Source organism: Chroicocephalus ridibundus, chromosome 9, assembly GCF_963924245.1.
Source record: "Chroicocephalus ridibundus chromosome 9, bChrRid1.1, whole genome shotgun sequence".
Classification (NCBI taxonomy): Eukaryota; Metazoa; Chordata; class Aves; order Charadriiformes; family Laridae; genus Chroicocephalus; species Chroicocephalus ridibundus.
In genome coordinates, this window is record NC_086292.1 from 33,688,269 (window position 1) to 33,716,020 (window position 27,752).

A 27,752-nucleotide genomic window follows, 5' to 3' on the forward strand; every position below is an offset into this window, starting at 1 on the left:
AGCTGTCTAATGTGAATTTTAAATCAACCTGTTCTGTTCTATTGGTTTGTCTAGTACATGCTCTCAGCAACTCTAATACCCAACTTTGTAAGCCTACGTTATTCTGCACATATAAACTGTCAGCTTTGGATGTTTGGAATCTGTGTTAATTTCTGTGTAGGATTCAAGATGCGCCTGCATAAGAAGAGAATTGGGGATCACCAAAAGTGTTTTAGAAAAGAGGTTGCTAAGAATATTGCAGACAGTTAATACTCAAAGCCTTCTAAGTACTTTTAAGGGGTATCTAATTTTTTCATGCTTTCTGGAAAGTCTTTCCAGAGTTGTCACTATTGTGATTACCTGCAAATAACTATTGGGCTAGAAGAGAATATTGCAGAAATAACTCTACTCGGGACTCGACTAACGGGAAGAATATTGCACAAAGAAGTCACAAAGACATTTGCAGGGCTCTCTAGTACAGAAGCAGTAAAGGCTGATAGAGGCCTTTCTGTAATTTCCTTGGCAACAACTGCACAGAGACTGTGGAAGAAGGAAGCTGTCGCTGTGGGGGCTGGATCTAGGAAACTTTTAACACTTCTGTTTCTCATCTCTCTGTTCATTTAGGGTTTGGCCAGAAGGAACGTTGAATGTAAAATCATTACAGTTCTGGAAGTGGTGGTTGGAACTGCATCTGCAGATCACAGTCCAGCCTCATAGTTTTTCTGTCTATGTCAGATTTCTCTAAACTTCTCTATTTTTTTCTCTAAATTCACTAATTTCTCCAGAATTGTGAAATTTGGTCTTCGTTCAATGCTGGTCTTAAAATTTATACTTGATCTTGAATTACATTTGTATGTGGACATCCAACTAGAAATACAGACAGCTCATTTCACTTGCGCTCGGCTGTAAGAACCTCACTTTCCAGATTCCCTGACTGTTGCCACAGGCACAAGACCACCATGGAGCCTTCTCATACTGCACAGTCATGAGGGGACAGAGGGAGATTTACGTGCTGTAGAACAAGAGAACATGAAGCTGTAAGTTACCAGCAGCTATGTAGAGGTATTTGCCTCCTTCTCAAGGCATGTATTTATTAAGTGGTTCTCAGTACAACTGCATTCATTCTTACTTACTCTAAAACTAATTTAAGACAACCCATGTTTAGGGAAGTCAATCCCAGATCCTCAAGTCAGAGGTTGAGGTGGCACGTTTGTAAAGAGTTGTTTGCTTTTGGCTGAAAAAATGATGAAGGTAGCTGCCAAGAAAGATTTAGCTAATATATCAGTTTATAACAAATATGTAAACCCTTAAGAAGAATCCTGGATCATACTGTCTGTTTGTCGTCTGACATTTTTATTGCGCAAGTGCTTAAGGTGCTGTACTTCTGCCAACACGCAAATTAATTCTTTCTAATATGTTTGATAGAGGATATATGGTGAACATTTGGTAGTTCATACACTTTGATTGTGCAGTTTTGATCTTGCTTTATGCAGTCAAATTTTGTCTATTTTTCTGTAGTTTCATTTAAAAAGAATCAGAAGTGTCCACTCAATTTGCCATAAAACGTCTTGGTTCTAGGGGCAAACCTGTGCTTCTTATTCCAGTATGTGTTGCCAAGAATAAGTATTTTATATTAGTTTGAAGTCTTTTTAAATCACTGCAAGCACGCAACCACACAGAATAGTCAGGATTTGCTAACTTCTCTTATACAAAATACCGATTAGAAAAACAGTATGTTACATAGTCTAAAGATCCTCACTTTCATATCACATGGCGGCCAGACACAGCAGCTGAAACCCACATTTAGAAAGGAAAACATTTTAATATAGTGAGAGTTGATAGACGTGCATCAAAGTGAAATGTTATTTTTGTAGTGATCAGCAGGCTTCAGACCTCCCATGCTAATCATAAACTTTCCAGGCCAATAAAGCTAATTTGTTCTGTTATTGCCACTGGCCTCCAGCTCCCTTTCCAAAGGGGGATATTGCGCTTGCCGCTAGGTAGAAAATTAGCAAAAGGCCTTCTCTTTCTCCTTTTCCTTAGGCCTGTTGTGTGTGTGATATTTTGGGTTGTTTATATGGTGTCTATGGGTGTGTCTTAGATGTATTCATGAAGAGAAATTGGATGAGCTACCCTATCCTTCTTTCCAGTCTTCCTATGTTAATTTATACTGCACTGGTTATGGCAACCATATGTTCAGGCCTCATCTCTTCCTCTAAAATATGTCCTTCTGTCTCCCTGGAAATGTTGACCTGAGAGAATTAAAGGCTTTTGCGTATTTGTCCAGGCTATCCAGATGTATGATGTTACGCCCAGTTTTACAACCTAGTGAATTCTACAAAGGTACACCAGCCTTTTTTACATGTTTGTAAAAGGCCCATTGAGCTGTCGAACAGGTATTCCAAAGGACAGCTCAAGACGATCAGGGTCGCATCCAGTCGGTCTGGCGGGCTCCTCTGTGAACTGACAGGAGCTCTTAGCAGTCTCTCAGCAGGCTGCAGTTGAACCAGACACAGACCCTAGAGGTGCTCTGCATTTGCAATTCTCCAAGCCAAAAAAAAAAAAAAAAAAAAAAAAGGAAGGGGGGGGACGGACAGATTTGGAAATAGCAGCAGCAGAATGGAGGGCAGTGCTGAACCTCCCTACGGCTGATGGTCACATCACGGATGATGGGTTTGATAGCTGTATCTATGGCTGTTTCCGTGTTACAAATGGAGCATCACTGAGTGTGCTTTCCTTTTGAAGGCTAAAGAAGTTCATTATCATAATGATTTCGGTTTTTTTCTCCAGCTTTCCCATGGCTGATGGGTGCAATGAGCACAGGTTTTAATCAAGTGAAGAGGAAAGCTCTGTTCATAGTGTGTACCTATTAAACAGCGTGTGCGCCGAAGAACAGTTGAGGTGAGCGTGTTTGTAAGTTGGAAGGAGAACCTTGACATCAATTATTAGAAGAAAGTAGAATTAATCACTGATAGAAGTTTAAGATTTTTATTTTCTCAAAAATATTTCTAAATGTTTGTTTAAACTCAGACTTGATTGGAATTTTAGTTGTAAAAGGAAAGATTATTGCCTGGCCAGCTTCTGATTTACAAAGAGGGACGGTAAGATAATTTTCAAGAATTTGCTTTTGCTGTGTTCTTTTTCCCAATGGAGACAGAATTAGGTGCATTTTTAAGACTTCGTAGCCTGTTATATGAAATGATAGGGAACTAGTCTAAAAATCTTAAGATGGTGTTTGCAAAAGTGTGATACAAGAGATAGGAAGAAGTAGTATCGGTCTATTTCAGAAGAGTGGTGTGTTTATTCTGTTACTGCTGCAGTGGGTTTAATCTCCTTAAGTAGGTAGGTTCATATGCTCATTTCATTCCTGGGAATTTTTGTGTTACAGAGTGTCCCCACAGACTAAGCACATGTATGTTCAGATTAAGCATCGTGTGACTGATGTGAGTAGTAATAGCAGTATGAAAGTGGGAGTATGCTCAAGCCTGATTGAATTTATGGCAGAACTGCAGAATTAGATGCAGAATTATCATATGTTGCATAACGAGTCCCTTCCAGAGCAAATTCTTTAGAACTTAATTTTGTGTAAAAGTAAATGATTGTATTTCTTTAACATAATTTCATCCACTTTTCTGAACCTGAAAGTAATTCAAAAGCAATTTCCAGCTCCGAAATTCATTGCGAATCTGTCACTATACACATACTGTACAAATTATGACCGAGATGGTCCACCATGTAATACATTCAAAAGTTTGACTCTCACAAAAATGTTCCTTATAGTCTTCCTAAAATCAAAGTAAAACCAAAGCTACCTTAAAATCATGTTTCTAAACTCTTCTGTGGTCAACTCTGATCACATCTGATAAACTAATAACAGTCATTATTGCACAGCAGCTATTATCTTCTGGCTTTTCTCATTATGCTTTAGGAATTACATTGATGAGTTTGGCTTCAAATTCTTACTTGCTTTTTGTTACATATACAAGAGGATATTTTGCTTTCAGCACTTTTTTTCAGAACTATAGTTCTGACAATTTTCTTTCTCCTTTTAGTGTAAGATGCACCGTACTGTAGCTGATCAGACTTTCCTCTTGGTTTTCAGTTTGCAAGAGGAATGTTAAATTAAGCATGATGGGTGTTTACTCTCTTTTGGATTAAAAACCTTTATATTCTTCCAATTAAAACAACGTGCTAAACTACTCATAACTTAAACATGCTTAGAGAAGACATTTATTGGGGAAGGTGTGTCTGAATGTTATTTTTTCCGACCGTATATCGGCCAGTTCCCACTTCCCCTCTATTATGCCCTTTTAAAAAAAAATTTCTTTGTCTAGAGTTACTCTCTGCAGTGGTGCTGCGGGATGCTTGCTTATATATTTAAGTCTGTAGCGTTTTTTATTTTTATGCAACATGACCAGGTGACATCAGCAGACTTCCTTAATTTTAAATTTTTTTGGGAAAGTTATATTTGATTTCAATTCTAAATTTACACATCACTTTCTCTTCTCATGTAACTGCAAGATCATTTCGTAATATGGCTTTTGTGTAAAGGTGAAAACTAAGTACTGGTGCCGATGTTGGACTCTCCACATGGGTCTTTATTTTGAAAGGCCTGCTTGCCGAAGATGTTCTTGTACTTAAATAAACCTTATGGGCAGCATAGTATTGCAAGAGGAATGTGAAGGAGCATTAATATGGCTGAGTGGGGCCCTATATGTTTTCCTTTGAAATATCTTTACTGCTTGCCAAACCGCCTTGGCAGTGAATAGCAGGAAGGCTAGATGTGGAATTATGTATGTGTACTGTATTTTTCTCCACAATGAAGGGAATACATAGTCTGTGCCTCCTACACAAATCCAAAGGCAATGACTGAAAGTGTTAGGGTAGCAGGATAGATGTACTGAAGAACCTAATTGGTAATCCCTTAATACTCTTAAAGTTGATTATGCTCTCCCTAATGATACATATAATAGTCATCTTGGATAGGGATTTCTAGGAAAATTTTCTTTCTTCTTAGATATATTGATGACTTTCTAGATAGACATAGGAATATTTACTTTAATAGGTAAAACTATATACAGTGTCTGACTTTGAATCCTTTGCAGTTAGTTTTTTAGAGGAAAGCAAAAGGTCAGTTTTTCCTAGAAATAAAGGTTACAAATTGAAACCTAGTCTTTACTAAACCCTTTCTTTAGTGTCTCTAAGTTGCAAAAAATATTCAGAAGTGTCAATATATTATATGTCCTAACAACTAGTTCACATAAAACCCGCTGGCTCTGCTTTGCCAATGTCACAAGGCATGAATAGGAGAGAAAAAAAAGAAATATGTGGCACTTAACTTTAAAAGTAAAACATTTAATATTTACCTATAAGACCATGCACCAAAGAGTCAGTCTGTTTACAGATGTTTGTTGGAGAAGCAGTAATTTTTATTTCCCTCTAAGATATTGGGAAAGTAGCTGTTTTGTTATCTGATGGTAGCAATCAAGCTGAGAAATGGTGAGGAAACAGGGACTAATAATTGTTATTACAGGGGAGTCTATTTGAAAAGGACATCAGAGAAAGAAAGATAACTGAGAACATGGAGGTGAAGGATTGGAAAAGCTGCGAAAAAGTACCTGGATAGAACTACTTTTAGATTAATGTTAATCTGTTTGATGTAAAAGGAGTGCTTGTTAAGTTAAAGAATGAGATTTTAAAAGCCTTTTTAAGATAAATGTCTAGTCTTCCATGAGAATACTTCATAATAAATATGTTACTGCATAGATTAATGCTTGATTTAATCTTTGTCTGTTTTGGCTTTAGATAAGTAGTCGTCAGTGGTCCATGGCAGATTGAATTTGTCTAATGCCATTTACCATCACATTTTAGCATGTATACTAAAGTATTCTCTTGATCTACTTGCACATAATGCATTTAGAAATTTGAAGCAATGCATATTTTGTATGAACTAGATTTCTGTTCTGGCATATGTTATAGAATTTTGCACTGAGTTTCTATGAATGAAACATTTCATAAAAGAAAAGAATATAATTTTCTTTCAGTAAAAAAGAAGGAAGGGAAAAATCTGTCTGTGGTACTATAACAACGAAAGGACTGATTACTGAGATTGAAAGAGAAGCAAACAATCTCCAGTCAATCCCACCTTTTCTGGTTAAATATAAATTAACTAAGACACTATAAAACTATTAATTACTTTGCAAGTTTGAGGACACAAAAATAAAAGATTCTACACATAACAGTTCAAAATATTATTTGGATATTTGTTATTGTGTGTGGGTAAAAACATGCTGAAAACCTTATCACTGTGCTTCATTTGGTGTATTTCCTTGGAAAGGGATAAAATGACTATATTTAATTGAAAACTTGCTTCTAAACAAGTAACGACAAATTTGCAAACTTATATAGACAAAATAAAACTGCCAGTTTGGAAATGGTGTCCCATTTTATTTGCTTATTTGTAGTTTGGGGAATTTATGTACCTGTGTATACTTTTTCCAGATGATGAGTATTAATAATAAATAGCGTTCTCCATGCAGCTGTCTAGTATCGTGGCAAGCTCTTGGTTTGATCTTCAAGTGGTTTCCAGATACATCAGCAGAGTAGCTGTGGTATTGGCCATACTTGTCATCCTTCACCAGCTCATGCCATTGGGTTGCTATATAGCTTTGAATAATTTTTTTGTAAATTAATGGACAGAATGCTGGCGTGAATGATGACTCGATGGTTAGACTACTAGCCTTTGACTGTAGGAGAATGTTTAAAACAAAATTCAGTTCTGTGTTACACCACAGGCTTACTTGTTACTGTGCAGGCCCCTGGGTACCAGAAATTTTCTAGGTTGAAGAGGGCAAAATAATAATTGTCTTTTTTGGGGGATGTGTTTTTTCTGAAATCTCTTTTGTCTGATGAGGTGAAGTTTGAAATATCTGTAGTGCTTTAAGGTCATCAGTAATTGGATTGATCAGCAGCTTTAGAAGAATCCTAATCCTTACGAATTATGAATTAAGATGGCATTTTCTTTACTATTGGAGCATGATGGTAGTGCGTACCTGGCTAGTGCGTATTGGTGATTCTGAAGAAGTGATCATTAATCTGGGGTTAAAGTCACTTGGACAAATTCCTATCACTAACAGTTTGGACATATCCATTAGACAGGGACACTTTAGGAAGCTGGGCGTTCTGATGAAGTTCATGAATTCTCTTGGGAAGTTCTCCTTTAACTGCTGGAAGTAGTAACAGCTCCGTTGGATAACCTGGCGATCTGTATTGTAGGATAATTGTGTCCTTTTGATGCCTTGAGAAATCCCTCTTCAGCTTTCCCAAGTGTAATTGTAATGTTGGCTGTTATGTGACACTATTTTCTGCCAGAGTTTCTTTCCTACGGATGGTATCACAAAGTTCATTACCTTTCAAGAGTCATCTTTTCTTACAGTAATATCCACAATGAAATGAGCAAGCTAAACAAAACCCCCCAAACTCCAAACAAACAAAAAGTTAAAGGTGGGAGAAATATATCTATTTTTAAAAAAATAAAAGTCTTAATTTTGTAACTGTTTTGGATGCTTGCACTAATCCCTTGACAGCGTACCTAAATCAGCAGTCATAGATGGTTTGCAAAATACATGTGAAAAAGCAAGTAAAATCTAAATTAAATGTGCTACCAATGGAATGGCAGGGTTATAATGCTGTTACGCTAGGAAAATAACTGGTGAGTACCATTGCGTCTTTCATTGAACATGAGCTGGCATGTGGAGCTGTATATAAAAATTAATTGATATATTCATTGAGAAGTAGTTCATTGTGAGGAAGTCTTCCCTGAAACATTGGCTGAAAATGATTTAAGACATGATCCATTCAAATATGAAGTTACGGTATTGGAAAGACTTGGAACTGGAAATCTTCAGTAGGAAATCTTCCTTCCACAGTGAAGGAATTTTCTGTGGTTTTGTTCACTTGCTTTTTGTTGGAATTCTGATTGTTTTCCAGCCGTGTGATGGTGTTGGCTGCACAGATGTGCTTTTACAACCAGATTTCTCAAACAGTCAAGTTTTATGTCTCTCTACGGGCCTTTAAGATTAGAACTGGTGTTATTGCTAGCTTTAACCCACGTAGACAGTCTGAGTATGGGGATAAAGTAATCAGCACCATTTGCGTCTTTCAAAATATACGTAGAGAATGTTTCCTCACTTCTTTTGTTCTATTTGGCCCTGCAAGAAGTTCTTTTTTTTTTTCTTAGTATTCATTTTGTATTTATTTACACCTTGTTATCAGCAAACATTATTTCCAGATTTTATGCCAATATGTAGAGATTTTACAGTGTATACTGTAGATTTAGCTGTGTAGCTGATAATTGCACATAACTGCTTAAAAATAAAATGGCATGCTAACTAACATTTTAAAAAATGTTTTCAGAGTATTGAACTATTTCATGCAGTCATTTTGGGCTTGACTCTCCTTATATAGTAGAAAAGTGTTCCTGAATTTAGGCATGCCGTCTGTCCCATGAGAAAATTTGACAGTACTGAACTTGGTTCAGTTGTCTGTTTCGGGACAAATTTCAAGTTAAATTATACTGGACATGCTTTGAGTACTCAGAGGCTTATCAGCTGTTTTTACAAGTATTTATCAGTTTTTGAGTTGCTGATCCTATAGCAAATGAAATATTTGAGACATAAGAATGCATAATTATTTTAAGATCCTCGTTATCTAATTTGAGCTGCATATGAATTTTCAGAATTCATATACAAGACATGTAGCTCAAGATTTAACATAATGTATAGCTGTATGTTTCCAATTTCCTGTGTTGCAGAAATCAACCATGCACAAGAATTGGCCATTTTCTCTTTGTAAATGGCCATTTTCTCTTTGTAAATGGCATCTGTGTTTGCAAGACACCTAGAAAAATGGAGTAAAGTCTGGGTACCTGCTCTACCTGTTTGCTTCCCAAACTTTTAAGCTTGTGGAACCACCGTCCCGAGTCCAGACAGCTGGAAGACTCCACATACGCTAATAGTTCATTTGGTTCTAATGGACAACATGTGTTTAATGTGATTACTTTAAAAACAAGCACATTTATAAGATAAACTATCCTAAAATCTATTCTGTAAGCAATCAGATTTCCCCAGAATTTTGTTTTCATCAAGACAGTAAAGATAGACAGTTTCTCTTTAATTAAAACAAGTTCATTCATTTTTTGTATGGTATACATCTGCAGAGAAAGAGAAGCCTTGTTCTTGCGCTGCAGCTATGCTTCTAATTTGTACCTAATTTGCACCAGCAGTGTAACTGATCTGTTGGTGCTGCGCGTTCTTGACCTGGCACGGACCCCCAGTGATGAAAAATGAGCCTTTAGTCTACTAACAGGGTAGATTTTGACCTGGGCTAGTGTTAATTCTTTTAATTTGCTATGCAATTAGGGGCAGGTTTTGTGCTGTAGTATGCTTAGGTCAGACGGTCTTATTGGAAGAGGCGGTGTTGGGAAGATGGAATCAAACAGAACATGAGGAGGTTTTGGGAAGGAATAATTGCATCTTTGGATCAGGAGTTTTGTAACTAGATGGGAAAAGTTGGGATGTGGTGGCTGCCCAAAGCATAAGTGACATCACTATGAGATTAGTTCTCTCGGCTCACTTAGGTGTCTGGGTTATGTAAGGAAATTCCTTTGTAAACCTTCCTCCTCTTTCTTCCTGTATTTGGTTTCAGGATGAGCGCTTAATCCAGTGTGTTTGGATCAGTATTACAATTACATCTCAAGTCTTATTGAGATTATTTCATATACATTTCCTTTGGCAACACAATAGCTGTTTTCATTTTTTCTGTCAGAAGAAGAGAGGAGAAACCTGGTATTCCCATAAACTACAGAAAATACAATTTGATCATGACTATAAAAATCTTACAAGATTTTTTTTCCTTTCTCCTTCTTTTGGATCTGAAGGAAGCTCTGGTTCAGTACTGCTGTGACATCAGGAGAGCAGAGCTGCCTGTGCCACAGCATTGTCCTTGGCTCTGGTGATCCAGCTGTGGGACTCCTGGGCTGACGATCACTTTCTTTTGTTAGGAGGAATGCTGATCTAGTCCCGTCCCTTAAGTAGCGTCTGTAACCATGCAGTACTGGCCCCTTTCTCAAGCTTACCTCTATTTCAAGACTATTTATCTGCTGCCTGATACAGCCTGTTACCTTCTTCCTTTTGCTTTGTAGATTTCTGCTGTTCCTAGCCCTGTATACCCATGGTTAGAAATGTGAGTTTTGGTATAGGCACAGACTTTCAGGACCCCAATTACGCTAATCAGCCTTAATGACCTTGAACAGCCTCTCCCTGGTGGGCTTCCCCCCACATCTCTGCTCATGGGACCAGTAGCCCTGTTTAAATTCAGCCCTGGGCCTCCAGTCCCTGCTTGAGCAACCTTGGAGATGTGCCTCTCACCAGCTCCACCACAGCCAGGCATGCGCCCGGCCATGGACCCTGCTGAGCTGCGTCCTGATCCATGGACTGACTTTTTGGCTTGACCTTGGACCTGCCTTGTCACCTTGACTGCCGCTTGTGCATCTGCCCTGCTCTGTCTCACGGTGGCCATGGGATGGAGTCCTCGCCAGTGTTGGCATGCTTGATGCCTGGCAGCCAGCCGTCGCAGAGCCTTTGAAGGTTGACTGATACCATTTTGCTGCTTTAGTTAAGTAGTAAGCATGAAAAATGTTGGCCAGCTTTTGCAGAGCTTTCTTTTCATCTTTAGTTGGTAGGAGATGATGCTCATTTCTTGCAAATGTAGGTTTTACCATGGTGGTCTTTACACATTTCCTACCAGCATATTGGACTAGTACGTGCTATAGTTGATACGCTCTTGGGGAGGCCTCACAATGATTTTCAAAGTTCTTTCTAGATCTGTTTTCCCCAGTCTCAAAGAATATCATTCTGGCTTTGAGATTTCTACCAATGTAGAAAATAACAGGACAGGTAAAGTATATGCAGGAAAACATGTTCTACATGGGTTTCCACCTCTGAATGAATTTCAGGAACATTTCCAAGCAAAATGGAAAATTATGATTACATTTGCAATCCTAACTGGTTAGTTTTCTCTTGGAGACAGCTTGTTCCCATTGTTTTATGATGGCATGTTTGATGTAGCTGTCATTTGCCAACTGGACACTTGGGAAAATGCATCTTAGCGCTAAAATCTAGTTTTAATGTGTTTTAGTTTTGGACCTGAGAAAAGACTTTCCTTTATAATTCTGACTTCATAGGAGGATTCATAGCGTAGGTCGTGGCCTACTGCGCAATGCAGTTTGGTGCTTTTTTGCCAGGACCTCTGCTTATTTGTTTTTGTAATTAAAATATAAGTATACTTACATGATCCAAAGGCCTCACCTTTTTCCTTATTGTATCTTTAAAATACTTTCTACATGTAAAGTTAGAAGTATCAGCCTTTATCCCTTATGAAGAAGTGAAAGATTTGAAAACACCATGATTCAAACTTATATTCAGAATGTTTTCTCTAGGAGGAGGCTTACTTTTCATGGGAAACAGACATACATTATTTGTGTAATTTATAATTAATTTGGTTTAGTTAAAGATTATTTAAAGGGGTTTTTTTTTTGGGGGGGGAGGGCTTTACTTTTTTTAAAAGATGAACAGGCCTAGTCCCATTTCCTGTTTTAGGTAAAGTATTCAAATATAGCAGTGGTACCAAGCAGTTTATTTCCAGTTTGGTGATAGATGCAAAGGAAGGGGTTCAAATATTTTAAAGGGTAAGGCATGCTTTTTCCTTCAGTTCCTATTTTTAGGTGGCTGGTGATTTGCATGGATCAAAATGCCTTATGTGCAACTAGTGTGATGAGAGTTAGTTTTCTAGAAATGTGTGTCTGGTTTTTATGCATACAGAGAAAGAGACTAAATATGATCCATCAAAGAATTATTTTCCTTTTGCTTTTATCGCTTTTTTATGTATAGGAAGAAGTACAAGACAGCATGTATTATGTTGGATCATGTGTTATGAAAATAGGTAAGAAAATAATATTAAAATAAAGTGTGAGGAGGACCAGAATATGGTGCTAAAAATCTTAATGCCACAGAAGACATTGATTAACAAATGCAGGCAAAACACTTTTTTCACAAAATGAGTGGTATGCATAACAATTAGAAGTTCCAAGCATAGTGTCCACTTGTTCTGTTGTCAAAATGTAGTGTTGGGCAGAGGAAGGAATGCCTCATAAATGTCGCCTTATTCTGCTTGCACTTTGCAACTACTGTCTGGGGAGGCAAAGAGGTGCTTTGAGAACTTGAGATATAAACCAGAATTCTATTGTCAAAATACAGAAAATTGGAATATGGCCATGAAAAATATGCATTCTAGCCCAGCCCAGGGCAGGTGACAACCAAAGGTTTTTTCTTCCCTCTAGCACACTGTCATGCCAGGAAAGAGAAAGGGATAATAGATTTAGTACTGAAGGAAAGATTCAAGATGATAAATCAATTTGAGGTTAATACTCAGCTCTTTGAAGGTGGACCTTTTCGGTAAAGTCTGGCTTTGTAATCAAAAGTCTGAGCTTTACCAAGTTAAGAGTTGGGAGAGGAGGAAGGAAATGCTCGGATTTCCTTTTCAGGCTTTGGGTGTAGTTTAAAAGCCCCACGCACTGCCAGTACTGTGGTGGTAAGAGGAGAAAAAGCAGATGATAATGAAAACTAATGCATTATTCCTGAAGTAACTGACAAACTTCCGGGGATGTAAAGTAAGCTGGACGGACCTAATTATACACAAATGCCTATTTGAAAATTACTTTGTAATGCCACAGGATGCAATAATACCTTTTTTTAATCGTGTACTTTCTGAACTGATCTGATCAGATCTCTACCGCTTCACAACAAAGAAACAAAAAGATGAGAAACAGAGGAAAAGCCAGAACTTGGAGTGACTTTAGATGAGAAACAAGTGGAAAAATTAGGATTGTTCAGTTTAGAAAGGGAAACAAGCAGGAATAGAAGTTAAAAGGTGAGTTGGAAAGTGGTTAACTAATAAAAGCATTAGGAAGGCCACAAAATAACTGTATGGGATAATTTATTAGGAACTCTTTAAATGTGTTTTTTCCACAGCATCCCTTTGTCTTTTTCATAACTGTGTAGTGGGATCAAAACATGATGAGATGTTCAGATAGATAAGAATATCCCTACCTTCAGTACTTAAGACAGTAGTGGAAGACATGCTGCCCCATGCAGTGGTGTATTCTGGTAGACAATCAGTTTTGCAGTTTTGCAAGGAATTCTTTTCCGGGCCTAACCATCCCCTTAAAGGTTTCTTATGATAAGAAATGACGTGAAGTCAGCTGCTTTCTTAATAAAAATTTTGAGGAAAAGGGTACAAATAAGACCTTGGGAGTTACTTAGAAAATCATTAGTATCTGAAATACTTTAACTGAGTTAAAACTTCAACCAAGAAAAAATGCTGAGCTGCACTGAAATAGATGTGAGGCTCTGGGACTTGTTTCCCTTTCCTTTTTTGGTGCTCAGTGTCTGGGGTTTGCTCTCCTGCGGCTCCATGTACTTAACCTTTAGGCTCAGACTTCGACTCCCTTCCCAAGCTGTGTGGGTTTTGTTTTGTTTAATGGCATGTGTAAAAGTCCAAACACTCCTTCTTGGTCCTTCTTCTACCTGTTGTTATTTCATCTGTTCTTGGTCAATAAAAGATAGAAATGCTGATGGAATTCAGATTCAGTGTGAGTATGAAGATGCCTCTTCCAAAAGGGCTGCAATAGCAAGGAAAAATGCTCTAACTCTAGAAGGAGAGAGCATTGGAGAGACTTTCTTGCTCGCTTTCTTCACTTTGTCTGGCCAGTGAAATGCAGAAACTGGTGAAGTGGGTGCAAAAGCCTCCATGAGGGTAAAAAAATCCCTTTGTGGTTCAGCTGCAGTATTTGCTGATTCCAAGGAGGCAGGGCAGGGAGCGGTGTTCTTCTGCATGCATCCTCCTCAGCACACTGTTTAATCTTCAATGAAAATACGCTCTTTATGCAGTCTAAGGTCCCTGCCTGCTCAGAGACACACGTGGGGTGGCAAGAGACCTTTTCTTTATTTCAAGTGTTTAATTAAACACAAACTTTTTTTTTTTAAAATCAAGAAAACTCATAGAAGAAATTTTGAATAAAGTTGTATGGCCAGTGTCTCTCAGTAGTTCAGGCTAAAGGACAACAGTAGTTTATTCTAACCTTAAAATATCTGAATAATAAATTCAGAAGGTAATGCTTCGTGGAAATAATAAAATGAGATAATTATTGGCAATGCCTATCTGACAGCTTTACGTATGGCAGCCATCTTTACACATGACTTCGTCAGGCATATAAGACTTTCTCTGTTAAACCTTTCTTCCTTTTTTGTTGTAAGTAGCCTGTAGATCACTAACTGGGGAAGATGACCAATTAAATAAAACCAAAAAGTAGTAGATTTTCCACTTGATTTTTCTTCTATTATTCATCAGCATCTCATGTAATTTGTACTAAATTTCTAGTACATTCAGCCTTTTTTCTCCTCTGTTAAATTTTTACATAGAACATTGAAATAAAAACTCAACACCTTTTCTTAAATAATGGAATATGCAGTGTCTAGTTAATTTGCTTTTCCTGTTAGTGATTCCAGAAAGACGGCGTCTGGCCAAAGCAAATTGACAGAATGCCATTTTAAAGACTTGTTTTAAGAAACAGTTAGGGCTTATGGGTTATGCTGTAGCAGCAGACTTGTTTCAGCCTTTATCTTCCTACATGCTTCAGCAGAGCACCAGCAGACATCCCAGTCAACCTTCTCTTCCCTCCCACATTCAGTAGCATCCACAATGTACCCATGATAACAAAATGGGAATTAGACCAACGATTTTCACTTGTACGTATTAACACTTTGAAATACATAGAAATCATTCATTGTCTTATTCTAGAGTAGTTCAGCCTGAAATATGTAGTTATGCTTCATGTTACCTTGCTTTAAGAGTTTGAGAGTTAACCTCTACAAATATTAAAGCTATGGGAAGTAGAAAGGAAGCCTTTAGAATGTTGTTTTGGCTCATGCTTTCTCTTACTATGACTTTTATATTAGGAATTTGATCAACTTTCTAAGCAAATATACCTTTAGTAGAAAGAAGTAACTGTGAGTGATTTGACGTGAGCATACTGTTGATGATTTCACGTGGAACTACAGGAAGGCTGAGAGACCTGGAGGAGAAATGGCTTGCTTTTGATAAATTTAACAAACTTGTCCTTATTTGAGATTTAGGTGCAATTGCCTCAGGGGGTAGCTAGTAAGCAAACTTCAAAAACTGATTCATATTTGCAAACCCCTTGAGATTGACACAAATGAAAGTCAGTACTTTTTAAATGAGAACTGTGCTATCCAAAGATGCATTGTGAATTTTTGTGTCTTTAAATTTCTGAGAGTAAGAGATAGGAACTTTCCTCAAAAGATTCTGATGTCTTTTTCTGGTTTTTTTTTGTATTTTTGTTTGTTTGTTTTTGGGTTTGTTTGGTTGGTTTGGGGTTTTTTTTAATAATTGGATTTTGTATTTAAATGGTATACCTAAAATATTTACAGTGTTATTTTGCTATGTTTGTTTGTTTCTAAGTAAAAACAAGGATGCTTTTGTTCTGAAATGAGAGACGTTTTATTTCTTCAACTTTACTATTGCAAGGTATTTTGGCTTCTCAATCTGCTGCTGCAGAACTTTGTATCTGAAATAGCTCTTCAGTCATGAAGTGATTTGTTTCTGTTGCACCAATAGTTTTGTAACCTCCTGTGTAGTGACTGGTGAGGTTTGCAGGGACGTTCTGATGGTGGTTGCAGCAGTGCGGGTTTGGCACAGTGGTTAAGTTCCAAGTTCCTTTGTGCTGCGAAGAAGGGCTGTGGTTGTGATCACGCACAATTCCATCCAGCTCAGCTGGATTGAGCTTGAAAGCGGAGTTGCAGGTATGGACAGATCTTTTCTCTTAATACAGAGAACAGAACACCGGCTTCTGGGTTTCAGGGAGCTCTGCCTGTATGTTTTTGTAGAGGAAAAATTAAATGCATATGGAAAGAATTAGTTATATGACTTAATAAATGGGAATGTAGTACCATTTTCTGTGCTCACAAATGCATCCTAATCATATTCAGTTAGACTTTGATAGGGTTTTTTATTATTTACAGAGCATAGACTGCATTCTGGAATGATCAGCAGAGAGAAGACTAAAATCACAGTTACTCCTCATTTTTTAAGTTTGCTTTTCTACCTGCCACTAAAAAAGAGACGACTGGCAATTTTGTGCCTGTGCTATTTATTTATTCACAAAAATTAGTTCACTTTGTGAAGAACTGCAGAAAAAGGCAAAGCTTTGTTTTGTGGAAACAGTAGTCATTCTGTATGAAGCAACTTTCAGTGTTGGAGTTTTTGTTACACACTGCAGCATCTGAAATGGTGTATTCTTTTTAAACTTTTTTAAGCACTGAAACTGTAGTTTTAAGTATCATAGTTGGCGCGCTCATGTTGGAAGTGTTTTGAACTCCGCTTTAGTTGGCAGTTTGCTCACTATCCTTTTTCCTTTTGTGGTACATCTAGATATTTCAAAAAAATATGGAAGGACAGGTTGGCTTCCTGACAGGGTTTTGATGGAAAATTTCCTTAAGTTTATTTGGCTTTACTTTTTCAGTCCGGAGACTTTGCCATAGGCAACCAGTGTACAAAGTACCTGTAATGGCAGCGCTACATTTAGCTGTCAGCACAGCGGTATGGTCTGCAAACCTTCAGCTTGCCTTAAGGGGGAAAATGCTGCTTTCATTGAGGTCTTGAAGGGAGGTGCTGTATTTGTGAGATCAGCACAGGAGTAGAGAGTTCTGGACAATTTTTGCCAGACAGTACCGCTCAGGTTATAGCGTCAGGTTTGCAAAACCTGCGGGTTTGGCTGTCAGTCGCCATTCTCACAGCTCTGTAAGAACCACTCCGGGCTCCCCACTGAAATCACACTCTGGCTTTTGAAATCTCCTCCCAGCACCGTGAGCAGGTTGGAAGAGGGAGGGCTCGCCACGGGCAAGGCCAGTTGTCTATGAAAGGAAAGGCCTGGGAGGGGAGAGGCGCAGTGACAATGACATCTGGTTAATACAGGTCATATTTTACTGTGCTGGAGAACCAGATACCCAAATTCAAATACAGCAGAATTTGGATTTTTATCAGCAGTGAGAGTGCTAATTTTCTATACCGGTTTAGGAGTTTTGACTGTGTTTAATCACAATACCGAAAGCTCTGTGATACATAAAAGTATTCTGTTGTTATGATTTCTTTGAATATAAAATAAAAGAGGGAAAATACTTGTATCTTTCACCTCTCATAGCAGAGGAAAAGAGTGGTTGGTAAAGCTAGTTTAAAAATAGGGTGAGGAGTCTGACATATTCAGCTGTGTATACAAAGCTTACCAAATTACAGAAAGAAATCTAATCCATAGTAATGGTGTGCTTCTCAATTTCACCCAAATTTTTACTTCCTGCCTCCTAAAATCTAGAGATATTTTAAAGTACCTGTGTTCTGAGTTCATGTGGTTTACTGTCTGACATATGAGATCAGGTTATTCTTGGGTCATATTTTTGAGATTTCCCCTGCAACCATAAGGATAAGAAATATGTATTTACATGAAACATGAGAATATAGTGCGAGTTCTTGAGTTCAGGCATTGGAACTTTCCGAAAGACATAACGTCTCACATTCCCATGATAAAATACTTAAATAGGCAACAGTGAAGTTGGAAGACGTTAAAAACTAAAATGAGAAAGGGAAGGAAAGGGAATACAGGACTGTAGTGTCCTGTGCATCTTATAAAGCAGTTCTTCTCTCCTGCTGTTCAATGTGGTAGATCATTGGGGTTCAAACCTTCTTTTATATTCTGTATTTTTATGTTGATTAGTTTACCATAAGAAAATGCCTATTGTGTTGAGATTGCAATCAGACATACTCAACCAAAGGGAGGCCCTCCAACTTTTATAGCTCTGTTTGCAATTTTACTCACTTGTGGGACAAACACTCAGTGGTCTGCTTGTGAGATGTACTCATTCAGCTTTGTCCCAGGCTTTCAATACTGCTTTATTCCTTACTTGAAAACAGGTCTTACTTCTAAAAGAAAAGATTTTCTTTTCAAAGGCTTGCTCTTCAGCTTGCTTAGTCAAAGCAGGTTATTTGATAGGTTGGACAATACATCAAAATTGCTTTTATTCAGCTATAATATGAAAGACAGATTACATCCATATTGTGCTCCAGGATTGTGCGAAAGGCCGGGGGTCCATCTCAGGAAGCAGTTGTGACATTCTTGAGAGCAAATGGAGACTCAGGTTCCCTGTGGGCAGGAGGGAGAGCCAGCGGATTCTGACCGAGTCCCTGGCAGGATCATTTGTGTCACAGGACCGTGCTGATGTGGGGCTGACTGTAAAACCGTAGGCTGCCTCCTGATTAGATCTTAATTTATGATTTATTGATTGTAAACTACTACTTCTCCCAAGTAACAGGTGATAGGACAAGAGGAAAGGGCCTCAAGTTGCGCCAGGGGAGGTTTAGGATGGATATTAGGAAAGATTTCTTCACTGAAAGGGTTGTCAAGCACTGGAACAGGCTGCCCAGGGGAGTGGTGGAATCACCATCCCTGGAGGTATTGAAAAGACGCGTAAATGTGGTGCTGAGGGACATGGTTTAGAGTAACTTGGCAGTGCTGGGCTGATGATTGGGGTCGATGATCTGAAAGTTCTCTTCCAACCTAGCCGACTGGGCGATCCCAGCCAGGGGCGGTGCTGTGCCTTTAAGCGGCAGCCGCAGCCGCACACCGGCTCGCCGCCGCAGCATCCTTGCCGCCTGCTCCCGCCGTTTCTCCAGGCGCTGCCGGACCTCCCCGGCGGGGAAGGTCGCCCTTTGGCTCCTGCGGCAACCCCGGCAGATGCCGAGCCTGGCCAGCCCTCTCCCTCCCCTTCTCCGCTTCACTCGCCGCAGCCCCCGGCCGCTCGCCGCAGCCCCGCCGGGCGGGAGCAGCCGCGGCGCGGAGCTCGGCGCGCCGGTTCTCTGCGGGGCCGGGGCCGGCGGGCCGGGGGGGTCTGCTGGCTGTCAGAGGGCTCTCCTCGGCGGGAACCATGGTGGTCAGGTACCTGGCGCTGACGCTGCTCTGCTCCCAGACGGCGCTCCCCGCCGCGCCCGGCCGGCAGGTAAGGAGAGTCCCGGAGAATCCCTCCCCTCGGCAGCGTGGAGCTGCGCCCGGCCGTGAGGTGCCTTCCCCGCTCTCAAGAGGAATTGTGAATGATTTTTATGTTGCTAGGCGTTTTGGAATTGCATTCAGGTGTTAAAAGCTATTGTTGTGGTTTGGTTTAGTGTGGGGAGTTTTTCCGGTTTTTGTTTGTTTTGGTTTTGGTTTTTTTCCTTTCTTTCCAAAATCCTCTAGGCACTAAGGGAGAGTAGTTTAAAAGCTCACTTCTTGCAATTCAATACGCAATGTGCTTTCTGAGAGAGACGGCTGTAACTTGCGAATTTTTCTTTACTAACATACAGCGAAATACGATACTCTTTGCAGCAGTAGATGGTAGTGTTCTGTTCACATCTTCTACCAAAAAAGGTGCATGATTCAAAAAGTTTTTACAAAGGTTGTATTTTGGGGATCATAGAATCGGCTAGGTTGGAAGGGACCTTTAAGATGGAGCATGCAGAAACTCCAGGCTCAATTACTTTAACAACATTCTTTTTGTGCACGTATGTAATGTTTAGTATGTGGCAGGGCAGAAAGAACTTTATTTTTTAAAAATTTATGTCATATCATTAAAGAGGGACTTTATGCATTCTTAATATGAGAAATCTTAAGTAATGGAGTATAACAGCCCTTGTTACACTCTAAAAAGTTGCTACTTGATTTACGAAGATAAATACTCTGGATTTTTGTTCTCATCAGAGCAGTTTTTCATCAAATTCTTATTTCATGCCAAAACCAGAAAATTTCAGCTACTCGTTTGTCATTTAGGAAATAATTTGTCAAGCATAGCACTATTAGATATGAAATATTCCGTCTAAGGAGGTTACTAGCAGAAAACACATTTAATTCTCCCTTGCTCTAACTGAAATGTGATGTATGGTTATGCATTTTAAAGGAATCTTTGGAAAGTTTTGTTCCATAACATGCTTTCCTTGAGTAAATCTTCTGAAAAGAGTGATTTTGCTTTAGAACTTTGTCTTTTGTTAGCCCTGACATAAGTTTATAGTAGCCTAATAAAGTCCAGAGCAATTACTTTCCCTGGCAAAAGAAAACTCGAAAAAACACCTTGCCCAACAGTGTGTGGTTGCCACTCTCTCTAGCTCGTATGTCTAGACATAAACTGTATTTTGCTTTTGGGTGTTTTAAAAAGAGAAGTTGTAACAGTTTTGATTCAAGAAAATGTCTTTTAATGAAATCTTGTGCTGCCTTTGATCTAATTAAGGCAGGGAAAAGTTTTCAGCGGAGGCTCAGGGAATTTGAATGGACTGATGATCAGAGCAACTGGAAGCTGATATGCTAGAAGGTGTGTTATTGCCCTCTAGTTGTCACTGAAGTTTTTAACTTCCTGGTTGCTTGTTACTGAGCACAGAAAATGATAGATGGACTCACCTTGTCCAGACTGAGGGACCTTAAAACGTGTGGTGGCTCATATGGAAAATATTTCTGTCACCACTGTGTGCACATGTGGTCTTCAGAGATCCATATAAAGAACAAATCTAGAGCAGCAGCAGTGTTGCCTGCCAATTATCCTCGTTAGCAAGTAAAATAAAAGCAATGCTGTGTTCTTACCTGGAAATGAATTTCTGCAGTAAAAGTGCAATGTGGAATGTTTTAGCACTGTGATCCACATGCCAAGTACTTTAAACTGTACTGTTCTTCTGAGTTTTTCAGCTAATACAGCAGACAGAATATGAAAAATGGCCTGTTACTTTGTCAGTGAATCTTAGGTTGTAGGTTTTAGTAGGTAGTGAAAAATTTTCTCCTTTATTATGGTCATATGGCTAATTTTGAAAATTATATACTAAAAAATATACTGTCTACTATTATTAATATAGTAATTCTTTGTCCTGTAGAGACCACCCGATAATCTTGTGCAGTTCCTTGCTCCAGCTGCAGAACCTTGGCTACATAAATATTATTTCTCTCGGAAATCACTTAGTTAAGATTTTTCCCATGGTGGACAGACAGTGAATTGAAGACAGGGAAAGAAGTGAGAAGCCATTTTTAAAAGGATTGCGTATTGTAGTTTTTTGCTCCTTTGAACTGTTCTGTTTACTTCTCTGAATATCTTAATTGATTTATAGGTATGTATTTTTAAAAGTTATGCTCATAAAAGTGTCAGTTTGTGATAGATATAAAGTCAAGGGGAAGTTGCTTTTCTTGCCAGCTTGCTTGCTCTGTATTTTAATGCTGCAGAACTTTGTAACTGTTTATTTCTTGAACAGTCAAAAATCCAACTGTTACATTTTTACCCCTGTAATTCTTGAGGAACCCCTAACACTTGTTCTAATGTGTATATAATTATGTTCTGCTTTTCATTTGTTGTAAGTTAAGGAACAACTTGGCATGCAGTCAGTGAAACTGCATTGCATCACTTTTCCATTCAGGAGGGAAATAAGGTTGTATAGCTTTGCTACTTACACACGTTTGCAGTCGCCAAGACCAAAATTTTTTTGGTGTGCTTCTTAGGAAATGAGCCTGACTCTCTTCTTCCATAGCTGGAAGCTCTAGCTGGCACCTCCTTCCAGGATCAGCCTTGCTATAGAGGGTCAGAGTTCCGCTTCCTTCTCTCTGGGGTATCCAAGAGCAGTTGTCCTCATCGACAGCCTATATCTTCTCTGACTGAGAAAAGAGATGAGGCTAAGTTGGCACCAGATGGGATCCTGTGAGATAAGGAATTAGAAAATAAAGATGAAGCAGGGTAAAAATACATATTGCTATGCAGAATGCATGAGGCCTGAACTCCTCATTTCAAAACAACACCTAATCAAGGTTTCCACCTTCCAGCTTCTTCTAATCTGGTGGTTTGGAATCATCTCTAGTGTGAAAATCGTTGGTTTGACTAGATACATTGGACTTTTGAGAAATCTTTAAGCAACTAGAGTCTTCCTGAGGAATAGCCTATCCCTGTATTTTCATGTCTTCCTAAGCATATCATTATTCTTCACTCATTGTTGAGCAAGTAGCCTTTTAAATATTGTTTTCTCAGTATACTTGATAGATATTTGTATTTTGAGAAGAGAATTTCACCTTCCTTGAGATTTTCCTTGTTTCGGCTGAATTCCTCTCCTGCTGTAGTAGCTTCTGTACATGTTGGCCATGAATCAGTACTATCAGTGCTACTTGAATTAGCACAGGTGTCAGTGAAGCTGTGCAAATGTACTGAAGTCACCAGCCTGGCCTCCTCAGCAAACAGGCAAAATCAACTTGCACAATTTTGAGTTTTGTTTGTATTGTTTTCTATTAGCATTAAAAAAACTCCGTCTAGCTGACAAAATGTGTGGACAAAGGGAAGTAAATGTTGATTTGATCTCTGTTTTAATGTGGCAGGTGGTCATAATATGACTAATAATAAAAATACAAGATATATGACTTAACACAGAACTTCCAACAGGTTTAAATGAATATGAACTGGTTTGTATATTGAACCTATTTATTTGCAGTTCTTGAATAGTATTTGCTCAGATAACAGGATCTTTTGCTACAGTTAATAAAGTTGTTTATAGAAGCAAAATTTTTACTTAAATATATGGATACTGTTTAGCTTTAAGAATATCTGAATACTAGATATTGTTTAGCTTTCTTCATAAAGCAGTTAACATGAAGTGTAGGAGATACTAAACAATGTTCTCAAAGCTTGTTGTGATAGATTTTTTATTATAAATTATTTAATTATTTATTTAATCACAGATGTGAAATACTCCCCTTTGGAATTTGGACATAAAGAGGGTGAAAACATCACGTTCCAATTGCTAAAATGTGTAAGGGAGCCTGAGGGACTTGGAGTCTGAGTCTGTATGCTGCAGAATCTGCTGGTTCTGATGGGAGGCTTATGCGTCGATACTTGGAACGGCTGTTGAACACAGTGCCCCGAGTTACACTCAGGGAATAAACATGCAGGGATGGAGAAAACCCTATTGTTGTGAGCTCCTGTTCACTGCATTTCTACTTCCGTAGCGGCCATCCTCTCTGCAGTATGTAACTTAGGCTCAGGAACCAGAGACGCTAAGTGAACTTAGCATGTATATGACAATAAGTCAACATTTTTAAAGACCATTCCGTTCTGAACAGATTCAGGGGCCACAAGCCCCACTACACAAAAGCAGCCCATTGCAGGAAACTTAAGAACACTTACAGGTCCAAAGCATATTTAACTGAAAAACTGTCACAGGAATTAATGACAAACTTTAGAAGATTTGGTTCAGACATCAATCCAAACTATACATATTTCACACTCAGAGACAAGGTTCCCTTTCTGGCCCAAAACACCCCAATTAGTAAGTTACATGACAACAAATACTTTTAATGCTATCTTTGTAGGTAAACTGATTTCATTAATGCCTAAAAATAGATTGTTTTGCTTCAGAGGAGACTAAAGAGAGTTTCTATTAAATCTGAACATTTTCTTCCATTCCTAATTATCTTTCCTACCTTCTTAAAGACCTGTGATACTTATTGTAAGCTTGAGGTTGTGATTTTACTTATAAAACTTCGTGTGCATGTGTATATGCATGCATATGTGCATGCAGAATTAATTCTGTGCTCTGCTGGGCTGTGGAAGAACCACCTTAACACAGAGCATTTTAAAAACCATGTTCAGAGTATGTGTAGCCCTGTGTAGAATTCTCTCCTGTCTGCCCAGTCGGTTTTGGAGGTTAGCTGGAGAGTACAGCTGATCCCAGCATTGGGACTCATTTCCTGGTGGGACAATAGGAATGGAGCTTTCTCTTGCTGATCTCAGAAACCAACTGCTTAAGCAAGAGGAAAAAAACAACAAACAACTTGGTCATGGCCCTTTTGACACTGTTTCTTGACTGACTTCTCTTGTCGAGGAAGAACTCTCTGTCTTCTGACTTGGAGTAAAATTTCTGACCTTACCCAGTGGAATGTTCTGGTGTTACACGGTCAGAGCTGCTGCACGTGTGGCAAATGGCGTGTGCTTGTGAAGAGGCCTGGGGAGACGCTAATTAGCTGGGCACACATGAGTAGGGTAATGGCATTTCAGCACAGTCCTGTAGAAGGACACTGTGGAGAATGGATGTGGCAATGCTCACACTACGTGACTGTTAATGATCTTAATTTATTGCATTCAGCTTTATGGTACCAGCACTGTTGGCATGACCTTAATTACTGTTCTATATGTGGATTTTGTTATCTTCAATTTTCTTATCTTTGTGATAGTCCTGTGAGATAGGGGAGTGCTGTTACACAGCTATTGCTTACAAATTCCTGGTCCAGAGAGGTAACATACCATTCAGAAGCTCAGAACGGTTGTCAGTAAGAACAACTTGTAGATATGCTTGACAAACCAGTCTTTCCATCACCTTAGTGGTTTTGCATCCTAGCACTATCTCAAAGAAACTCTGTACGGCCAGGAAATGAACTGGTTAACCTATGTCTGCTCAGTCACCAGGCTGCAGTTACGGATACACCTTCTTCAATTATAGGCAGGGAGCACATGGTATGACCCAATAAAACAAGCATTTCCATCTCTGACTTTCATGGGGCCAGCGTATAAGAAAACGTAATTTCTCCCACTGACATACTGACAAAAATAATTTCTCATCTCTGTACCTGAGTGTTCCCATCTGCAAGCCAAGGTTAATAGGGCTTCCATTGATTCTCCTGAGAAACTGGTATGTCACCTTGACTATATTTTCCCATAAAACATCACCCTTAACCCTTCTGTTTTTGGAGCATGAGAATGTTTGAGAGCCTTTGTGGACTGGTAACTAAGGAGGCATTGAACCATTTATTTATTTAGCATGCATAAAAGAAAGTTATTTGGATTTACTTTAAAATTACCCTATTCTGAGTTAGAAAAAACAGATGGTAATTTACATATGGCAGTAATTGCTGACATCATCAGTAGACCATCTGAAAGTGAGACATACCATAGTTGAAAAATAATCCTGTCAAGTAAATATCCACAGACATGGCCAAATTATAAGAATATGCTCTGTATTGCTGTAAGTACTACAGAACAGGTTTATTTGACCTCTGGCATTCTTGCCTCACTGTTCCTAGCTTTATTGTTTGTATCAACTGCAGTATTAGTAGCACAACCCTATTTTGCTTTAAAAAATTTGGTGGAAACTTAGTGTAGTAGGATGTTCAGTTTAAAGTTACTTACATTCTAGCAAAATGACTCAAAATGTATTCTTTCACCCTTGGTGATTAGGCGGAATAAATGTTCTTCCAATTTTCTTCTCAAGATTTCTCTAGGGCTTTTAGTTCTTCCTGTGCTGCCTCTCCTTGCCTATCCGTGTGGGGAAGGAGGACTGAAATACCAGCGGAGCGGTGTGTGCTGGCACAAGCCCGTGAGGATACCTCCTTAATAGCTCGCAGATCACAGGCCTGGATCCAAAGCCTTTTGACTTCAGGCTGTGGTTCAGGCTGTGCTGAGCTTCTTGTTCCATGCTATAAACATCTAAAAGACAGATTGAGGGCTACAGTAATTCCCACAGTAGTTACAGCATCATGCTCGGTCCTACCATAGTTAAGCTAAATTCATTAAGTCATTACCAAATAAATGGTTACGTGTGATGGATGAGCTAATTTGTTTCTTAGACGTGGTTCATAGACCATTTTCTGGAAAGCTGTCCTAGAAACTTGTTGGATTACTTATTAGATAGAGGTATGTTTTAAAGAATTTACCATGAATTTTACACCTGGAAATACTATTTTACCTGGAAACTAACAGTTCATAAAATACTTTCTTATTTCATTATCAGTATCAGTTCTCTTGATTTACTTGCTTTAATTTTTTTTCATCTTTGCTTTCTGAAGTAATAATTCACTTAAAATTGAATGCTAATGAATGTATTTTCATCACTGTAACGTAAATGCTTTTTCGTCGAGCACAGAAAGCTTATCTTGAATTTCTTAGAATTTTAGTATTTGTTCCAAATATGCTGAGTGTATAATTGGATCAATGAATTTAGGTGGCAAGTAGTATATATATGTACTGAAAGGTACTCACAAACAACAGAAAAGGGGGGAATAAAATCTAGTAAGTAAAATAGGTCCCTGTAATTGTTTTTCAGTCCTAACAGTCATTGTATGCATAGGTCTTTCTTCTAAAGAAGACTTCTTTGGTTTTCCTATCTCTTTATGGTAATGTTATAAGGCTCTGAATTTTTTTGGAAGTGCTCTGATGTATAATAGGGCACAGGAATGTGTTCCAAGACTCATAAAATCTTTAATTAAAAGAATGGAAATTCTTGTAAACTCCTGGTGGTTGCCTTTAAGTAATATCACTTCTTAAAACACGCCCCCGCCCCCCCCCCCCCTCGCCTTTTCCCCAGTGCCTGAGATTATCTTTCATTTTATGTGCAGCACCGTTGCGTTCTGCATGTGTATGATGTACACATTTTAAGGAAACGAGTTAATTAATAGAATTACCCAGCCTTTTGCCACCAGGGCCGTTGAGGAAATGAGACCCAGCAGAGAAAAGCGGCTGTGCTGAGGAGCTGAACAAACACCCTGCTGTTCCAGTCGGGACTGCAGTTTTGCTGGAAGCTCTCCTGGAGGTGGCTGCAGTAGATGGATCGGTGGCAGTGCTCACCCAGCTGTGGCTCAGAGCCTGTGAGTCAAGAGTACGGGGGAATTATGCAAAGATCAGGAACGTAAAGCAAATGTTCACTGCATGGTTGAAAGGCAGTGGATAGAAGGGGACTGGTATGTCTGATATCCCTGTCCTTACTTGATCTGTAGCTTTCTTGATTCTTCCTTCCATATCACTTACTATTCATGGCTGCCGAAAGGACGGCAGCAGGGATCAAACATCATCTGCTGGTGTGTTTAAGAACCCAAAGGCACCAGCACAGCAATTTTATCACTGACAGCAGCTACATTGCTTCTCTTTAAAGACCCCTTCTAAACGAGACACATGAAAGTGGAGCATGAGAGAGTATTAAATTAAAGGTTTGCCTGTGTATGTCATTGCCTGAAGCTGTCGATCTGTTTCTTCATGGTTTACGGGTATTATTTTCCCAGTGTGTGGGTTGTGAGGAAGGTTTTATCACGAGACAGAACTTTTTGACAAACTTCCACTCCCACCTATTTGGCAGACACAGGAGAGTGAGGTGAATTAGGAGTCAATAAAGTAATCCTTCCAACCATAACTGCTTTTTGACTGCAGCATAATGTTTGCTTCCATTTTTCATGAGATTTCTTCCCAAAATGTCACGGTGGTGGGAATAAATCCTTTAACATTTTTGACTTAAAAGAAAAATCCTTTTGTTGTTAAAATGTGTTGGTTAGAAACCACTTCTTTCATTGAAAATTTAAAAGGTTTTTTAAAACTGTTTTTTGAAAAGATACCAACTAATGTGTAAGTCGTCACAGGTAAAGGATACCATAGCAGTAGAAAGTTGTTATTTTAATACAAGATTGCCTCCTTGCTCTTTGGAAGTTGAAATTACAGGAGCAAAGGTAAAACCTGTGGAAATGCTGCATTTTAATCCCAAACAGTTAATAGATTTACCATAAGAAATTACACCCTCTGAGGAAAGATCTCTTTTTTTTTTTTTTTCTCTTAATGTAATAATTTTAG

The 27,752-nt window shown here is 38.8% G+C and overlaps 1 protein-coding gene across 3 annotated transcripts in view; it reads left to right on the plus strand.

Moving 5' to 3' along the window:
• The window catches only part of THSD4 (thrombospondin type 1 domain containing 4), a 302,859-nt gene that overhangs the window by 158,254 nt on the left and 116,853 nt on the right, over positions 1 to 27,752 (plus strand). Inside the window, exon 1 of one of the 3 annotated variants that reach the window (XM_063346576.1) lies at positions 19,047 to 19,160. The exons of the other annotated variants lie outside the window; for them this stretch is intronic. Within the exon in view, the coding sequence (XP_063202646.1) occupies positions 19,089 to 19,160 (72 nt within the window). The 5' untranslated portion in view covers positions 19,047 to 19,088. Of the gene's footprint in view, positions 1 to 19,046; positions 19,161 to 27,752 lie in introns of those variants that run through there. 3 annotated transcript variants of the gene reach the window in all.